This window comes from Ostrinia nubilalis, chromosome 6 (genome assembly GCF_963855985.1).
Source record: "Ostrinia nubilalis chromosome 6, ilOstNubi1.1, whole genome shotgun sequence".
Lineage (NCBI taxonomy): Eukaryota > Metazoa > Arthropoda > Insecta > Lepidoptera > Crambidae > Ostrinia > Ostrinia nubilalis.
Window position 1 is genome coordinate 11748113 of NC_087093.1, and position 15264 is coordinate 11763376.

General features: G+C 38.3%; 2 protein-coding genes across 4 annotated transcripts in view; one reads left to right on the forward strand and one right to left on the reverse strand.

Moving 5' to 3' along the window:
* The window catches only part of LOC135072644 (polycomb protein Sfmbt-like), a 48716-nt gene extending 38909 nt beyond the window's left edge, over positions 1-9807 (reverse strand). The window contains exons 1-8 of the mRNA XM_063966651.1: positions 9391-9807; positions 9041-9258; positions 8412-8642; positions 5185-5357; positions 4813-4951; positions 4251-4726; positions 3658-3859; positions 2006-2186 (exon numbers count right to left, since the gene is read on the reverse strand). Coding sequence (XP_063822721.1) covers positions 2006-2186; positions 3658-3859; positions 4251-4726; positions 4813-4951; positions 5185-5357; positions 8412-8642; positions 9041-9258; positions 9391-9505 — 1735 coding nt within the window. The 5' untranslated portion in view covers positions 9506-9807. The remainder of the gene's footprint in view (positions 1-2005; positions 2187-3657; positions 3860-4250; positions 4727-4812; positions 4952-5184; positions 5358-8411; positions 8643-9040; positions 9259-9390) is intronic.
* Positions 9808-13461: 3654 nt separating this feature from the next.
* Positions 13462-15264, forward strand: part of LOC135072643 (protein argonaute-2-like) — a 40140-nt gene continuing 38337 nt past the window's right edge. For all 3 annotated transcript variants that reach the window (XM_063966649.1, XM_063966648.1, XM_063966650.1), the window contains exon 1: positions 13462-13654. The gene's annotated coding sequence lies outside the window, so the exon portion shown is untranslated. The remainder of the gene's footprint in view (positions 13655-15264) is intronic.

Genomic DNA, 15264 nt, shown 5'->3' on the forward strand with positions numbered 1-15264 from the left:
ATGGACACTAAACTTCGGTCGCCGAGCACATAGAATTTCGTCCAATGACCCTAAGCTACCCATCCTTATCGCACGCGCGTAATTATATTGTTGTCGCGACTGTGCGACGCGCGGCCGCAGTGAGTGTGCGAGCGCGACAAAAATATAATACGCGAGCGTTAAGGATGGGTAGCTTGAGGTTATTGGACGAAATTCTACGCGACCGGACTTTAGATCGTTCTAGCAGAGTAAATACCAATACGTATGCGGCGCGCACGCACACACTGACATAATTTAGCGTTGATTAGCGGTGAGTTGCCCCGAATTTTGTCAGTGTGTGCGTGCGCGCCGCATACGTGTTGGCGCGCGCTCACATACGAACCGCGCTCGGTGCGTTTCTATGAAGATGACCTACTCATTTGTATTTACTATGTAATTACTGTCGCGACTGTACGACGCGCGGCCGCAGTGAGTGTGCGAGCGCGACAACAATATAATTACGCGCGAGCGTTAAGGATGGGTAGCTTGGGGTCATTGGACGAAATTCTACGCGACCGGACTAGATCATTCTAGGGTGGGCACAGTGGCGGCGAAGCATGGGTTGGCACCCGGGGCGAAGTCCATAATGTGGCACCCCGGAATGGTCTGGTGGCCCCCAGGTTTTTGGGGTAACCGATTCGAAGAAGGAAGATGTTAGTACGACATATCATGACCGTCCTTATCATGCAGATGCATCAGTGAGTACTAACAGAGTAAATATAAATGAGTACCTAGGTCATCTTCATAGAAACGCACGGGCGCAGTTTGTTTGTGAGCGCGACAACAATATAATTACGCGCGAGCCTTAACGATGGGTAGCTTGGGGTCATTGGACGAAATTCTACGCGACCGGACTTTAGATCGTTCTAGCAGAGTAAATACAAATGAGTAGGTCATCTTCATAGAAACGCACCCAGCGCAGTTTGTTTGTGAGCGCGCCAAGACGTATGCGGCGCACACACTGACAAAATTTAGCGGGGTGCCAGTCATGGTTGCGCCGAATTTTGTCAGTGTGTGCGTGCGCGCCGCATACGTATATTGGCGCGCTCACATACAAACCGCGCTCGGTGCGTTTCTATGAAGATGACCTACTCATTTGTATTAACATACTCTGGTTCTGGGGTAGGCACGGAATATACGCCTGTAGGTGCCATCTCCATTCATCATCATCATCATCATCATCGGCACGCATTTCATATTCAACCTCATTTCATTTCAACAGCCGCGGAAAAAGAAACCGCGCTGACAGAACGTCAAGGAGACAGTCCGAATTTTCCTGTGGGTCTAGACAAAGTGCAAATTATAATCGCAAACCAGTCGAAAAGTGGTCGAAAAGCCCCTTTTTTGTATGGAGTTTTGACGGATTCGATTTTCGATTCGATCCAAAAGTGCGTTTTGTCTAGGGGGGCTGTACATACTTAAGCTGTTGAATTTATAGTGCGTCTTTTATATTCCTTGCGTTGTAAATATTTTCCTTCTCCTTCTTTTCTACTTTCGTATGGGTGCGTGCTATGTAAATAAACTTTTGTAAATACTGTAAATCTAATCCATGCACTCACACTTAAATGGAAGTGGGCCGGACACATCTCACGATACACAGACAAGAGATGGACCATTGTAACCACACGATGGAAAGGCCCATCAGGGAAAAGAAATGTTGGAAGACCATTGAGACGGTGGGCTGATGATATTATTCAAGTAGCAGGAAATGATTGGATAAATTCCGGTAAAGACAGAGAGCTATGGAAGACGATGGAGGAGGTCTTTACCCTTACAGGGGTCCATATTTCAATCATAGATACTAATTCAACTAACTAACATAATTTAAGGAAAGTCACTAACAACATTTGAAATGTAAAATAGAAATATGGAATAAATGGCTTTAATTTTATTATTATTATAAATACTGTAAATAGTGCATTATTTCGGCGCGACACGCCATACAAGGCGGCTCCGCTTGGGCCGCCTCCAAACGCCTGTCACTGACCTGGCTGGCGGCGCTTCCTGCGCGGCTGCTTGGGAGGCATCTTGCGAACGCAGCGCGGCGCTGGCTGCAAGGGACCCTCCAAGCGGTGGCCCACGGCGCGGCACCAGCCAACCGGGTACATATCTGTGCTGTGCGCCCACAGCCACTGGTCGTATTCTGTGCCCCAGCCGTCGAAGTGGACCTGGTGATTAGATAATATGGTGAAACAGCCTGTGGCCATTAAAGGCGTTCGTTTCAGCAGAAAGACGTCCACTGCTCGACAAAGGCCTCCCCCAAGGATTTCCACGAAGACCGATCCTGCGCCGCTCGCATCCAGGCACCTCCCGCGACCTTCACCAGATCGTCGGTCCACCTAGTGGGAGGTCTGCCCACAAAGGCCGTATACAGGAAGAAAGCTGGAAACTTATAAGCGCTTACCGGCGCTTGACAGCGCTGGTAACCCGCGCAGGAAAATATATGAACGCGCGCCGATAAGCACTGAACGGCGCCGACAAGTTTTAACACGCGCTGGTCAGCGCTGAACGCTGCCATATAAAATGCCATTCAACTTGCTTCCTTTGTGAACGAACGGACCAGCGCTGACAAGCGCTGGTAAGCGCTTATAAGTTTCCAGCTTTCTTTCTGTATACGGCCAAAGTCTAAACTAAGCAACTCACATTCGAAAGACCGAAAAAAACAGCTCATAAACGCGTTGTGGTCACTGAAAATCATTCACACCACGTAATCCGTGTTATGCTTCTTTTTCCTCGTCGGTACTCTTGCCATAGTGGTACTGGTCAGTGGTCATCATTGAGAATCACGATGAGTGATAATTTTTGCAATACGGCTCCATTCCTCGCGGACTGCAGCTTTCCGGGTACATTTTTTTTTATCCACAACGAGGAAGCTCTTGGCCTGTATCTCACCTGATGGTAAGTGATGACATTCGTTAATCGAGCACTTAGTTGCGGCCTTGATTTGGTCTTATGGGATCCTATAGTCCCGAGTTCAACACGAGAGGTACGACAACACGTGACCACGTTTGGAACGTTGTCCCGTCGCGTCGCTCGACGCTGTCAACACGATGGTGCTCGAAAGACACTAATGTGGTGTCTCTCAGCGCTACTGTGCTGCTCCAGGTACTGCTCCAAGCTGTATCAAATCCTACCTTCAGAAGATCAGCGACAACTCTGACTATAGTAGCCACGCAGACTAATCGCGGATCCATCAGGTCGGCGCACTCCAGCCGGATGCCGGCCACGAACCCGTGCGACACCACGTGACCGCGGACAACGTCCGACTTGCCGCCTTACTGCAGGACTACTCCGAAACGCAGTTCTCATAGTTTGGGGCCTATCTGTCACCGTCGCTCATGCTGGCGTCTTGCTTTGCATGAGGGGGATGGCAACATTCGAAACCTTGGATAGCTTTTTCGGAATAACCCCGCTGCGTCTGACTGTCGATCAGGCCTCCCCCACACTAGCGTCTTTCAAACGTCGTCATCTAGCCAGCGTCGACGCGGCACACCAACTCGCCTTAAAGTAAATAATGCGACGGCAGCATTACGATGATCCGACGTAACGCTGCGCAAGCGCCGGCAAGATGGCGCTCGGAAGACACCAATGTGGTGTCTCTCAGCGCTAGGTACTGCTCCAAGCTGTATCAAGTCCTACCTTCAGAAGATCAGCGACAACTCTAGCGATGGTAGCCACGCAGACCAGTCTCGGATCCATCAGGTCGGCGCACTCGAGCCGCATGCCGGCCACGAACCCGTGCGACACCACGTGACCGCGCGCCGCGAACAGCGTCCGACTGGCCGCCCTACTGCCTGTCAGGGCTAGGTACTGTTCCCAGCCGAACTCGTCGGCGGTATACCTGTGAACGGAAAATAAAATTACAAAGACTGCCAATAACATGCTATCAACACGACGTGATATAAAACTTGAAAAAAAACAACTAAGTATCTTACTAAACTACTTTGTAAAATAGTCTTACAATGTAAAATAAATCAAGAACAAATCACCATAATACCAACCCTATTTAGTTTTTCATTCTTTTCAATGTTTTTGTTTAGCAGGGCTTTTTTTCTCGTGCGCGTGATTTTGATGAGACTAGGCCATTTCGAGTGCTTACTTAATGTCAATAAGCGAACAAAATGAAAATGTATCCTGATTGGAAGCGATCAGTGCGCCACAGTGGCTTACTTTTGCGACCGTTTATGGTCCAGTCAGTAGCAATTTGACTTACTTACTATACAAAAACTTACCCATTAGGAGGCACTAGTGGAATGTTATTCGCCAACGCGAAGCCGACGGGAAATATGCACGGAGATCTCTGATGATAGCAGAACCAGTCTGCACCAGATACGTCAGCCGGGTAGCAGTCTATTCGAATCATCATGTAGCCTTCATTCAATATCTGCATTACAGTAGCAGCACACACTGCTGACAAATTCAATGGGTCTATCGCTTCCAATTTCATTCCTTCAGAAAACAGAGGTGGCTCATTCGTTGGATACTTGTAGAACATCTCTGGTGTTGTGTCATTAGATATAAATCTTCCCGCAGCCACCCTTTGGCAATAACTTTGTGGGGCGTCAAGAGGATGGCCAACACGGAAAGCCCAGCCAACTGGGTGTATCAATGGTGAGTCTTCGTGACACCAAAAACCATTGTCTTCTGGAGAACTATCATAGTATTTAACATGCAACCTCTTACCAACTATTTCACATACACTTGCTACCTGTAAAGTAAATAAAACAATTACTGTTTTATTTTATTACAAAAATTATAGAAAAATATATTCCATATTAGTAAGTAATTACATACCTTAACTTGAGAGATTCTATTTTTATCAACTACCTCCATAATAGACCCAATAGAAAACCTTGATACTAGGCTATCATTTAATTTTGTGTAAAAATTTGCAGGTAATGTCCTAGCACCTGTTAGCTGCTTTACTAAAAACCTAAAAAAAAGAGAAAATCAATGAAGATGTAGTAATAAAATGGGTTCAACAAGGTACTTTGAATCAATTTCCAATATCTTTACAAAACAACAAATATTTCTAGTTCTCAGAACACCAAGGACTATCTCATAAACAATATTATCTCAAAGCAGAACTGTATTTAATATACAAGCATCATTACTTTATTTCATATGACAAAAGGCATATTTTATTCCTACATCTAAAATACATACTTTTTCCAATCTGTATATTTATCTTCTATAGTGCAAGGCGGAATGAGTGGCTTGCCGCGAGTTGCACACCACCCGACAGGATGAACCTCGGAGCAGCATAAGTTAACCCAGAAGTCCTTCGAGTCATCGCTTCCAAAACCTTCATACCGCAACAGGCCCATGTAGCCTTTTACCTGAAAAAATATGAGTTATTTACCAGGAATATTTAAAAAAATAGTAAAGCCAGTTCAGTTTTATACAGTAAAAGCCCTTAGATTTCCAATACTTTCTTAGAAGAAGATACTAGATAAAGTTATTGAAACAAAAACAAAATATAGAAAAAAATTTTTTTCATTGCTAGGTAAGGTTTGAAGTTACCAAAAATTATTTGTAGATTGTAGTAAATATATTGCTAGTAAAATTTTAAGTTAATATCCGTACCGCGCGGGAATAACTTGACATCTCGACCTGCACTTTTTTTTTTTTATTAGCTTAAACGCTTCCTCTACCTTATACCCTACTGGTATAAAAAACTCAACTCGAAATACCCAAAAATACTTGAAATACAGCTCTTGTTCATAAGTAAATATCTACAATTTAGGCAATAAATATTTGACATAACGATATATCCAATTAATATTATTCGTACAAACATTTATATTTCGATTTATCAATGTATGTCAGAACATGTATTTATTAATATCTCGACTTATACATTTATGGATTTTCGTTTTTAATTTGACAAAAACAGTTATCAAGTTATGATCCCCTCTGAGTACTAAACACATCCATGATATGTGCAGTTGTCTAGTTATGCACGCTGTCAAGAGTTTGGATATTTGGAGTTATCCAGCTATTACCTTCGTATAATCATATTTTTATATGTGTCATTAGCAGTTGTTAAAATATAACATTGTTAGCTTTATATATTTTTTACTTATCAAAGCGTTAATTATTACTTTTATTACTATTTTCAATAGTTTAAAACTAAATTAACGTTTAAATAGCAAGTTGAAAGTAGAAGGATATGTTTAGTCAATAGGTAGGTCTATCTACTAATGTTTTTTTCATAACAGACTAATATTTCGTTTGACAACAGAATTTAAGTAAAAAATCTAATAATAAACTTTTAGGTCAATTTTAAGTTCCGGATAATTATTATAGTCTATTTGACTTCAATGACATTATTTAGGAATAATGATGAGGTAAAAGTAAGTAGGGTCGATACGCCAGATCTCGTCCATTTAGTGAGTTGGTAGATTTGAGGAATAAAAATAATATAGGGTGGGTGCACCAGTCCCACACCAGGAACCAGTACGAGTAGTACACCATTTCTAATTTCACATCTAAATATTAACAATCTGTCCAATTTCCCGCCACTTTTGTTACGTTTGGTAGCACTGCCGTACTTCTACCAATCATTAGTCATAAATAAAAGCGACAAACACGACTGGTCAACCTTAGGCACATTGCGACTTTCCACATTGATTGTTAAATAAAAATAAAACTTACAGCTATTAAGAAAATTTGAATAAGCTACTTGATTCTATGATAGATAAGGAGTAGTGAATTCTTTTTTTTGCAATGATTGTTGTAATAATTGAGTCGCAATATCAAAATTACTTTTAAAATGTCGCTTATTCGGTTTGTTACTGGTACACCCACCCTACAATTTTTCGTAATCATTTTGAACGAAAAATTGTTGTCATTATGCTCCCTTTAGTCTTTATAAGTATAGTATTAAACTTGCTCTAAACCATTAGAAGTTTTAATATTATCTTTTTAATATTAATGAAATATAGAAAAAATGCATTCAAAATCACTAATAATTAATAACAGCATTTAAATAAAAAAATATAAATAAAATCTTACTAATTGGTATTCAAAATATTAAGGTATCACACTTAATAATTATAAACATACATACATATATTTTAGTTTATTACATTTTTTGAAATTTCAATAGCATGGCTCAATTTGCAATATTATGGTCTCCTCTCTAGGCACAGTTTGCTTTTTAACATTATTTACAACGTCTGTATTTAGAAAATAGTCGTGATAATGTGGACGCAAATTGGCTATCACAATGGGTAAGCTACATTTGGAGGGTGTATTAGCGTCCAGGAAAAGGCCTAAGTACTGAAAAAAATCTTTGTGTTCGATACGTCATGTAAATATCGTTTTAAATGATATAAAACATGCATTGTTTTGTATATTTTAATATCTTTGACCCAGTTAGACCAGACCGCGATCACTTCTGACGCAAAGTGGAAATTGCATTGTAGTAAATTCGCATCCACCTTATTTTAAGTGTCATTTAATAAAGTACATTACCGATATCATTATCCGTATTGTATGGTTCATGGTTAAGGCTTAGAGACTGCTGTAAATCCCAAACTAGACCTAAATATATTAAAAACTTACCTTAAAACGCGCACCTGCTCACGTGGGATTTATTTTTGGCAAAAACGGTAGCATGCTATACGTTTTTTTTAATGTGGGTTTACCTGTCATACATTCAGGGAACCATAGCAATAGCTTTCGTTCTAGATTGATCCGTCATTTGGACGTGAACTGGACGATGGACGCGAAAGGGCGTGTCGACCTTACGCAAAAATATATCCAGTTAATTTTAATTATTTTAAGCTTAATGGTAAGCTTAAAATAATTAAAATTAATTGTGCTTGTTATGAAGCATGGCTTTTGTTCTTTTATTTGTCTTTTTTTCATTTTAAGCAAACGTACAATTATCTGATCAAAAGCGATCATAATCTGCGATTATATTTGATTTTTCTAATAAATTTGTTACTATTTCATTGCAAAAGTGATAAAAATATGTTCTATTTTTATGTTTTGTTTTTTTACTTAAACTTAATTCCAAATAATTAACTTAAATCCAATTTTTATACCTTAAATATTTGTTTTTCTTTGGTGAATAACTTGACAAGTCGTCGGTACACAACTTGACAAGTCTTTTTTTTAATAGATTAAGAAGATAATTTAATCAAATTCTTACGCCAATCGAAAGATATGCATCAAATTAGCTTATTTCAATCATAAAAATATCAATTATCATTAATTCCGATTTACCAGAGAACTCTAAACTTTAAAATCGCTCCCCTGAAAAGTACGCGAAAATGACATGTCAAGTTATTCCCGCGCGGTACGGATATTAAATAACAGCAGCCCAAAATCAACATAAGGACTTGACTAAAGATAAATGAACATTGATAATATACAAAACTTACTTTCAATACTGTGGCTACCCAAAAATAGTCACTGAGTTTCTCAGTACTATTTCCACAGTCTGTGTTTTTCACCTCAACCTTCATGCCCTCGAAGGTGTTGTCCCACATCTCATGCAGTGGGGCATGTTTGAACAGGCTGACCGGAGCTGCCAAGAAGTCACAGCCAAACAACTCATCCTTCCATTCATAGCTATTGGCCACTAAAGCTGCTGACTGCTTGATAGGGCCAGCCTAAAAAATATGGTCTTTACATTAATTATCAATTATTTATTTATCGAAAAACTCAACAGCTTTAGCACTATTACATGGAATACAACATCACAATACATTAAGATAAGAATATAAAATAAATATGATAATAGGTAGGTTAGTTCATTGCCATGCCCTATGTAAGTTGCATGGTGTTTATGTATGAAACAATTAATGTACAAGCAACTGCACACCAACTGGGACATCTTGAAAGAAAGAAAGAAAGAAAAAATATTTATTTGGTACTAAATGATACACATCTTTGATCTTAAACAGTTGTAATAGTGGTATTTTGCAATAAAAAATATTGACAGATGTGCTGTGGACTGCACAACAATTGAGTGTTTTGAACACAAGTTTTGGTAGTGAATATTTTGTACCTGTAAGTCATTCAAAGCAGCTTGCCATTGGTGCAGCTGAGGCAATGGTTCGAGGGGTATCAGACCAGCCATATGTTCAGCTCCTTCCATAATCTTGAATCGCCAATTACAGTGCCGACGTCTAGTTGCACTAACATAACATCGCAGATTGCAAAATCTATTATTTCGAGTATAAAAATGGTCACGACGCCCAACGCGACCACATAATTCACATATTGCTGAAATATAGTAATTAGTTCTTAAGATAAATCGATTATAATGCAACTATATTCAGTAAAATGTCCTGCAACTATCTCGGATGCTTTCACAAAACAAACCAACATGCCGACACATCCGTCATCGATACTCACCAAAACTATTCTTTTCCAATGGAACTATGGTCAAATCATCTACGATAGAAGTTTCATCGGTCAAATCTGTAGTATTATTATAGTTCAAATCATTTTCGACGGTGTAACAAGCCATAATTGGGCTAAAGGCACTGAATAACTACCGAACACTGTGGTGGTAAACACTGCAATCCTCATGACTAAAGCCACAATGTATTTATTTTGAGCTATGAATCTGAGGTTCTATTATAAGAATTAATAAAATTTCTGTACTTTTACTGGTCAATCACAATTCACAATAAAATTACTATGTACAAACGAATAACACTTGTTTTAAAATGGTTGTTTCACATCAAAAAATCACAAAGTAGGTAGCTAAGCAGAGAGTAAAGAGTTTGGTCAGGAAGACATCTTGTTCATAGACAATTTTTTTTTAGTAAGGTGTTTTACGGCTCTGGGTGCAAGCTCATAGACAATATGAAAATGGAGAAGACAGATTATTAAATTAAAACTATACAACTAATTCCATATTCCATTTAGAGATGGGTAGTGGGTAAAAACCCATTTCACCCGATTGGGTTTAAACTGGGTGATTTGGGTAAAAACCCGGTTTTTACCCATTATCACCCATTCTGGTGGGTGAAAACAAAAATAGCGTATTTTTAAAGTGAGAAGTGGTATTTGTTGCTAAGGGGGCGTTCTAGTGTTACGTAATGCAATCTGGGGGGAGAGGAGGTCTTGAAAAACGGTACAACGGTACAGGCGTTACAGTGGCGGAAGGGCGGTTTGATTTCAAGTTTTTAAACAGAAGTACTTTGTAGTTGGTGTTGTTATTTCTTACTTTATACCGTAATGTCATCAAAGAGAGAGTTTGGCATCTTTGGCACCCCCCCCCCCCCCCCCCCTCCATGTCCTTGCCATGATCATAAATTATTGTGTTCCTACTAAATTTCTTCTAAATCGGTTCAACGATTCTTGAAATAACACCATTTTATAAAATAATTGGTCACATCATCATAACGTGATCAATTTTACGCTTTGGCCACGATATAAATGCATATTAGTGTTAAATTTGACTTATTACTTATTAATCAATAAACTTAAATGAGAAAAATTCAATAAAAATAAAGAAAAGATACCAATTGAAATAATTATAAAATTATTTGTTTTCACCCGGTGTAAACACCCACGGGTGGAATGAAACGGGTTTTTATTGGGTTTTTACCCTCATGTGGGTTTTTACCCGGGTGGAAACCCATCTCTAATTCCATTAGGACGTATAAATAACATCAAATTGTCGATGAAAAAATATTATGTTGATTGTTGACATTGTTTTTGTTGATGGAGACTCGGCTTTCTGTTTTGCAATGGTTTCGCTTATTAAACTCTTCCTGCCGCGCCGTAGTAGAGCGTCGCGTGCTGCGCAAACCCAAACCCATAAAACTGTTATATTATATTAAGCCTAGCGTCCATTAGGTTAGAATATGGTAGAATATTTTTTAGGGATCTGTATAAGAATTATAGGTCGCGCAAAGAAAGTTGAGTAGCGAACACGATTCACACAGTGATAATAATTGAATACAGGAGTTCATAATGATATTGAATACCATAGACAGAGAATTAATACACTAGCCACATCGCTCTTGTTACATTTCTGCAAGCAAGACAGAAATAAGCTGAGGGCCCCGATTGCACTAATTAGTAATGTCTCCAATTCGTTAACTTTTCATTATCAGTCGCGCGCGACTTGGGCTCCATTTTCATTTTAGCAGAAGTGCAATTCGATATCACGGTAAAGTTCACACGCTAACAAAGACAAAACAGCAGATTTATGCACTTTCCATTAATAGTCTGCTGAACACTTTATTTTTGAAACTCAAATTACTAAAACACAGCAAATTAATGTTCGTAAAGCGTTACGTTCGCCGGCTCCCCCCAATGTCTTTCTTGTGGCAACTTGTTTTACATCCGCATCTGCATCAAAATCCGTATTGATTATTGCGGATGCGGATGTGGACATTCGCAACATCACTGGTTTTTATATAAGATCATAAACATCCGCATGATGTCAAAAAATCGACATTCGTAACATCCAAGTGCCCCCATTGCGCTATATATTTTCAACTACAACGCGACTAGACGACGAACGGAAATCGTAAATTCGTATCGCGTTGTCGCTTTAACAGCTCACTACTTAAAACGAAAACAAAATGCAACTGCTTCTTTGTGTAAAAGCTGAAAGAAAGCTACTTTTTCTCAAACGCAAGTCAAACGCTTTCACGAATATTTGCTGTGTTTTAGTAAAAAAATAAGGTTTTCGGACTTTAATGGAAAGTGATTAAATCCGTTTTTTGGTCTTTGCGCGTGAATTTTACCACGATAACGAATTTGCACCTCAGCTAGAATGTAAAACAGAGCGCAACTGGTGAAGAAGCGCCAATGTATTGGAGACGTTAAAAATTAGCGCAATCGGGGCTCTGATCGGAAAGTATGAAAATAAGTAAGTAAAATTACTACTGATCTATAAAACATTTATTATACAAAATAAGGAGATAATTAAAATGTAATAAAAAAACACAGATTTTTTTAAATATTAAGTCGTTTTTTTTACTTAATAAAAATCCATCGAAACGAAATTTCAATTCTTCAGTTTTGAACAAAAATTTGAAATTGTGGCCAGATTAAAAATAAGGTAGCTTATCACTAACCAAATGAATTAATTAAATACCCTTTGTATTTTGGGGCAATGTCTGCACTCCTCTAGTAACGCGTTTCTCAATACCCCCGGTGGTATTCTGAGTTTAAGACATCTTTTAAGAAAGTCCAAGACATGCTCTATAGGATTCTTGTCTGGGGATCTTGCCAGCAACTGCATCATGCATGGGTATATCCAAATGGTTTAAATAAGCCTGTACTGAGCGAGCACTGTGAAAACGAACATTATCGTGAATTAAACTAAAGGAGTCCCCAATAAATGGAGTAAATGGCATATCATGTTTTTCTAAAATGTTCCTGCTGTACCATTCGGAAGTCATGTTTCCTCCATCGACCACCACTAGCTCCGTACGAGCTCCCAAACATATCCCTCCCCACACCAGAATTAAGCTACAGCCATATACCACGATATTTTCAAAATTAAGACTAAATGTTACGTTCTCTTTGTGTTTCCATATTCGCTATCTTCCATCAATCTGGTTTAAGAGAACTCTGCACTCATCAGTTAAGAGATCATGTTTCCAGGCGTTCAAGACCCAATCATGATATTCACGTGCAAAGTTCAATTTGTTTTTTCGATGCTGTGTCACAAGTTGGAGCTTTCTCGGATATGTACGGTACGACCCTGTACCAACTTCAGCAAATCTCCTGTGAACTGTGCGCTCAGTCACTCTTACTCCTCGAGTGTCTTTAAGGTCATTTCTGGCTTGAAGAGCAGGTAAACGGGACTTTCTGAAAACTCGAAAACTTTTTCTGACTTGTATTCTCCTCTTATCGATAGAAATGATCAATCTGTATGTACCGTTTTGGTTACTGCCATGGGTCGTTGATACTGATCAACGAAGTCTTACGGCAGCCGATCTGTATGCATGACCGTTTCTTCTCATTTCATCTGCCTTAAAGATTTCTGACGGTGCTAAGCTGGGCATAATAAACTCTTGTAAGTAACTGAATGCTTACACAACGAAATTCTCAGAAAAAACAACTTTCACGTAAAAGAAATCCAAATTGGCAATCTTTATTCAATTCGAAACACTCAACGAATCTATTGGTGGGGTAATTTCATAGAGTTATTAAGGTAATTTAAACAAAATAATTAAAAAATATACTGTTGGCAATATTTTTTTTCATATTTCGAATTAAATTAAAAAATAATGATATTGATGCTTTTTTTCCGTTCCGCTAAATCTGCCGGTGTGTGTATGATCACACATTTCTGTAATCGACTAAAAATCTACCCATTTAGCGGAAATAATTAATTTTTAATATTTCTACGGAACCGTCGTACCACATGATGTACCACCGGCATATATCTGTGGTTATGTCATGTCAGACAACTACTGTCAACTTTGACACCGCCGAATCAAAAAAAAAATTTCAATCGATCACTTTTGTCTCTGATGTGTTCTTTACCTTGTGTATTTGTTGATTTTGTAATTTGTCGTGAAATTACAGTGCTTGAAGAAATAATTACTGTTCTAGATTCTAGAATCATTGTTATAGTGCTGTGTGAAACGCTAGCCAAGATATTAGAATAATTGGATACTACGTTCCTAGAAGTTTGACTGAGGTAAGTCCGCCGTACTAAATTAAATTTCAATTTTATTAGGATTAGGTAAATATTTGGAAAATCGCTGAAAATCGGAAGAAAAACGGATGATGAACACCCATCATCGTATTTGTTCTGTGCCCACTTTAATTTTACACGTAGGTACGTAATATTTGTAGGTGCTCGATTTTATTGTAGTAAATATTGTGCCTTTTGCACTGGGACAGTAGACTTCATATGGCTAAAATGCTGATGAATTGTTGTGCAATAAGAAACATAGTTGATCCCATAAATATCTATAAATCTATGAACCTTGCTGAATTTTTTTTAATCAAGAGCTATCCATTTGCTGACCACCATCATCATCATCAACATAATGTAGTTGGGTAAATGTTGATATTTGTGGTGGCATTTTATGTTTTGCCATTTAATATAGTAAATATGTATAGCCTGAAGTAGGTACCTACTGTTGACTGCATGCACAAATTAATTTGACCAAAAGTTTTCCATTAAATTGAGTTCCATTATTGTATTTGTAATTTTTTTATCAATCTCTTACTATGGATATTGTAATTCTAAGCGGTACTTTGTCTATGCATTGTAGAAAAGTACCTAGTTACTTCAAGGGTTCTAGTATGTTTAATGATTGTAATCAGTACAAAATTCATAGTTTTTACCTACTGTCTCGTGCATGATTGTTTTCTATTTTATAAAATACATACCCTATCACCCTATATTATGTCGTGCCCTGAGTGCCTGAGCAACTGCACACAGGAGGATTTAATGAATGCTGCTGACAACTCCACTCTTAAGTGTCACTCGCCACTCTCAGTATGGTTTTGTAGTCTGTAGGTACACATTTTACCCACACAGTAAATAATTTAACTCTCAGAGCGTAGTGTCCTGTGTTACAATAAACAATAGTATTCAATAGTTATATGTATTGTTCCCTTGTATGTGTTGGTGGCTGAGCCGACCAGATTTATTTTTAGTCGTAAATACACCTTTAAATAAATCAAATGTTTTACTGTTTCCACCTTCTGATGTGCGTTTTTGTGGACTCTTATTAAGAGAACATTAACATAATAATACATAGGTATATTAAACGTACATAGTCAGCAGAACCCCACATCTCTGAAAAACAATGTAACTGTTTAGAAAGGTGTGCAAAAGTTATCAAAGGTTAAGAAGTTCTAGAAATGTATTGATACTACATTATAAAATGATTATTCTGACTGTAAGCAAATTATTATAAGTAGAAACTAAGTAAATTTTAATTTAATAACAAATTGACTTGTATAAACATTTACATGCTCGTTCACATCTGGTGATTGTGTTCTGTTCTACCTTATTAAGTAACATCTAATGTACCACATCCAGCAAATAAATATTTTTCATTTTCATGAATCAAATATGTTGCCATTATAAATATTGTTGTGAAATATTCTGATTGTTAAATGAAACATTCTGTGCTTTTTTTTTTTTTTTTTATGTGACAGGAGGCAAAATAAAAGGCAAACGATTTTATGTGCTTCTTGCTCTTCTTCTAACATCTTGCTCTTGCTTGGGTGGGTGTATCTGGGGGCACGGCAGTGCCCCCGCCAAGTCGAGCGCGAAGCAAACACTGCCGT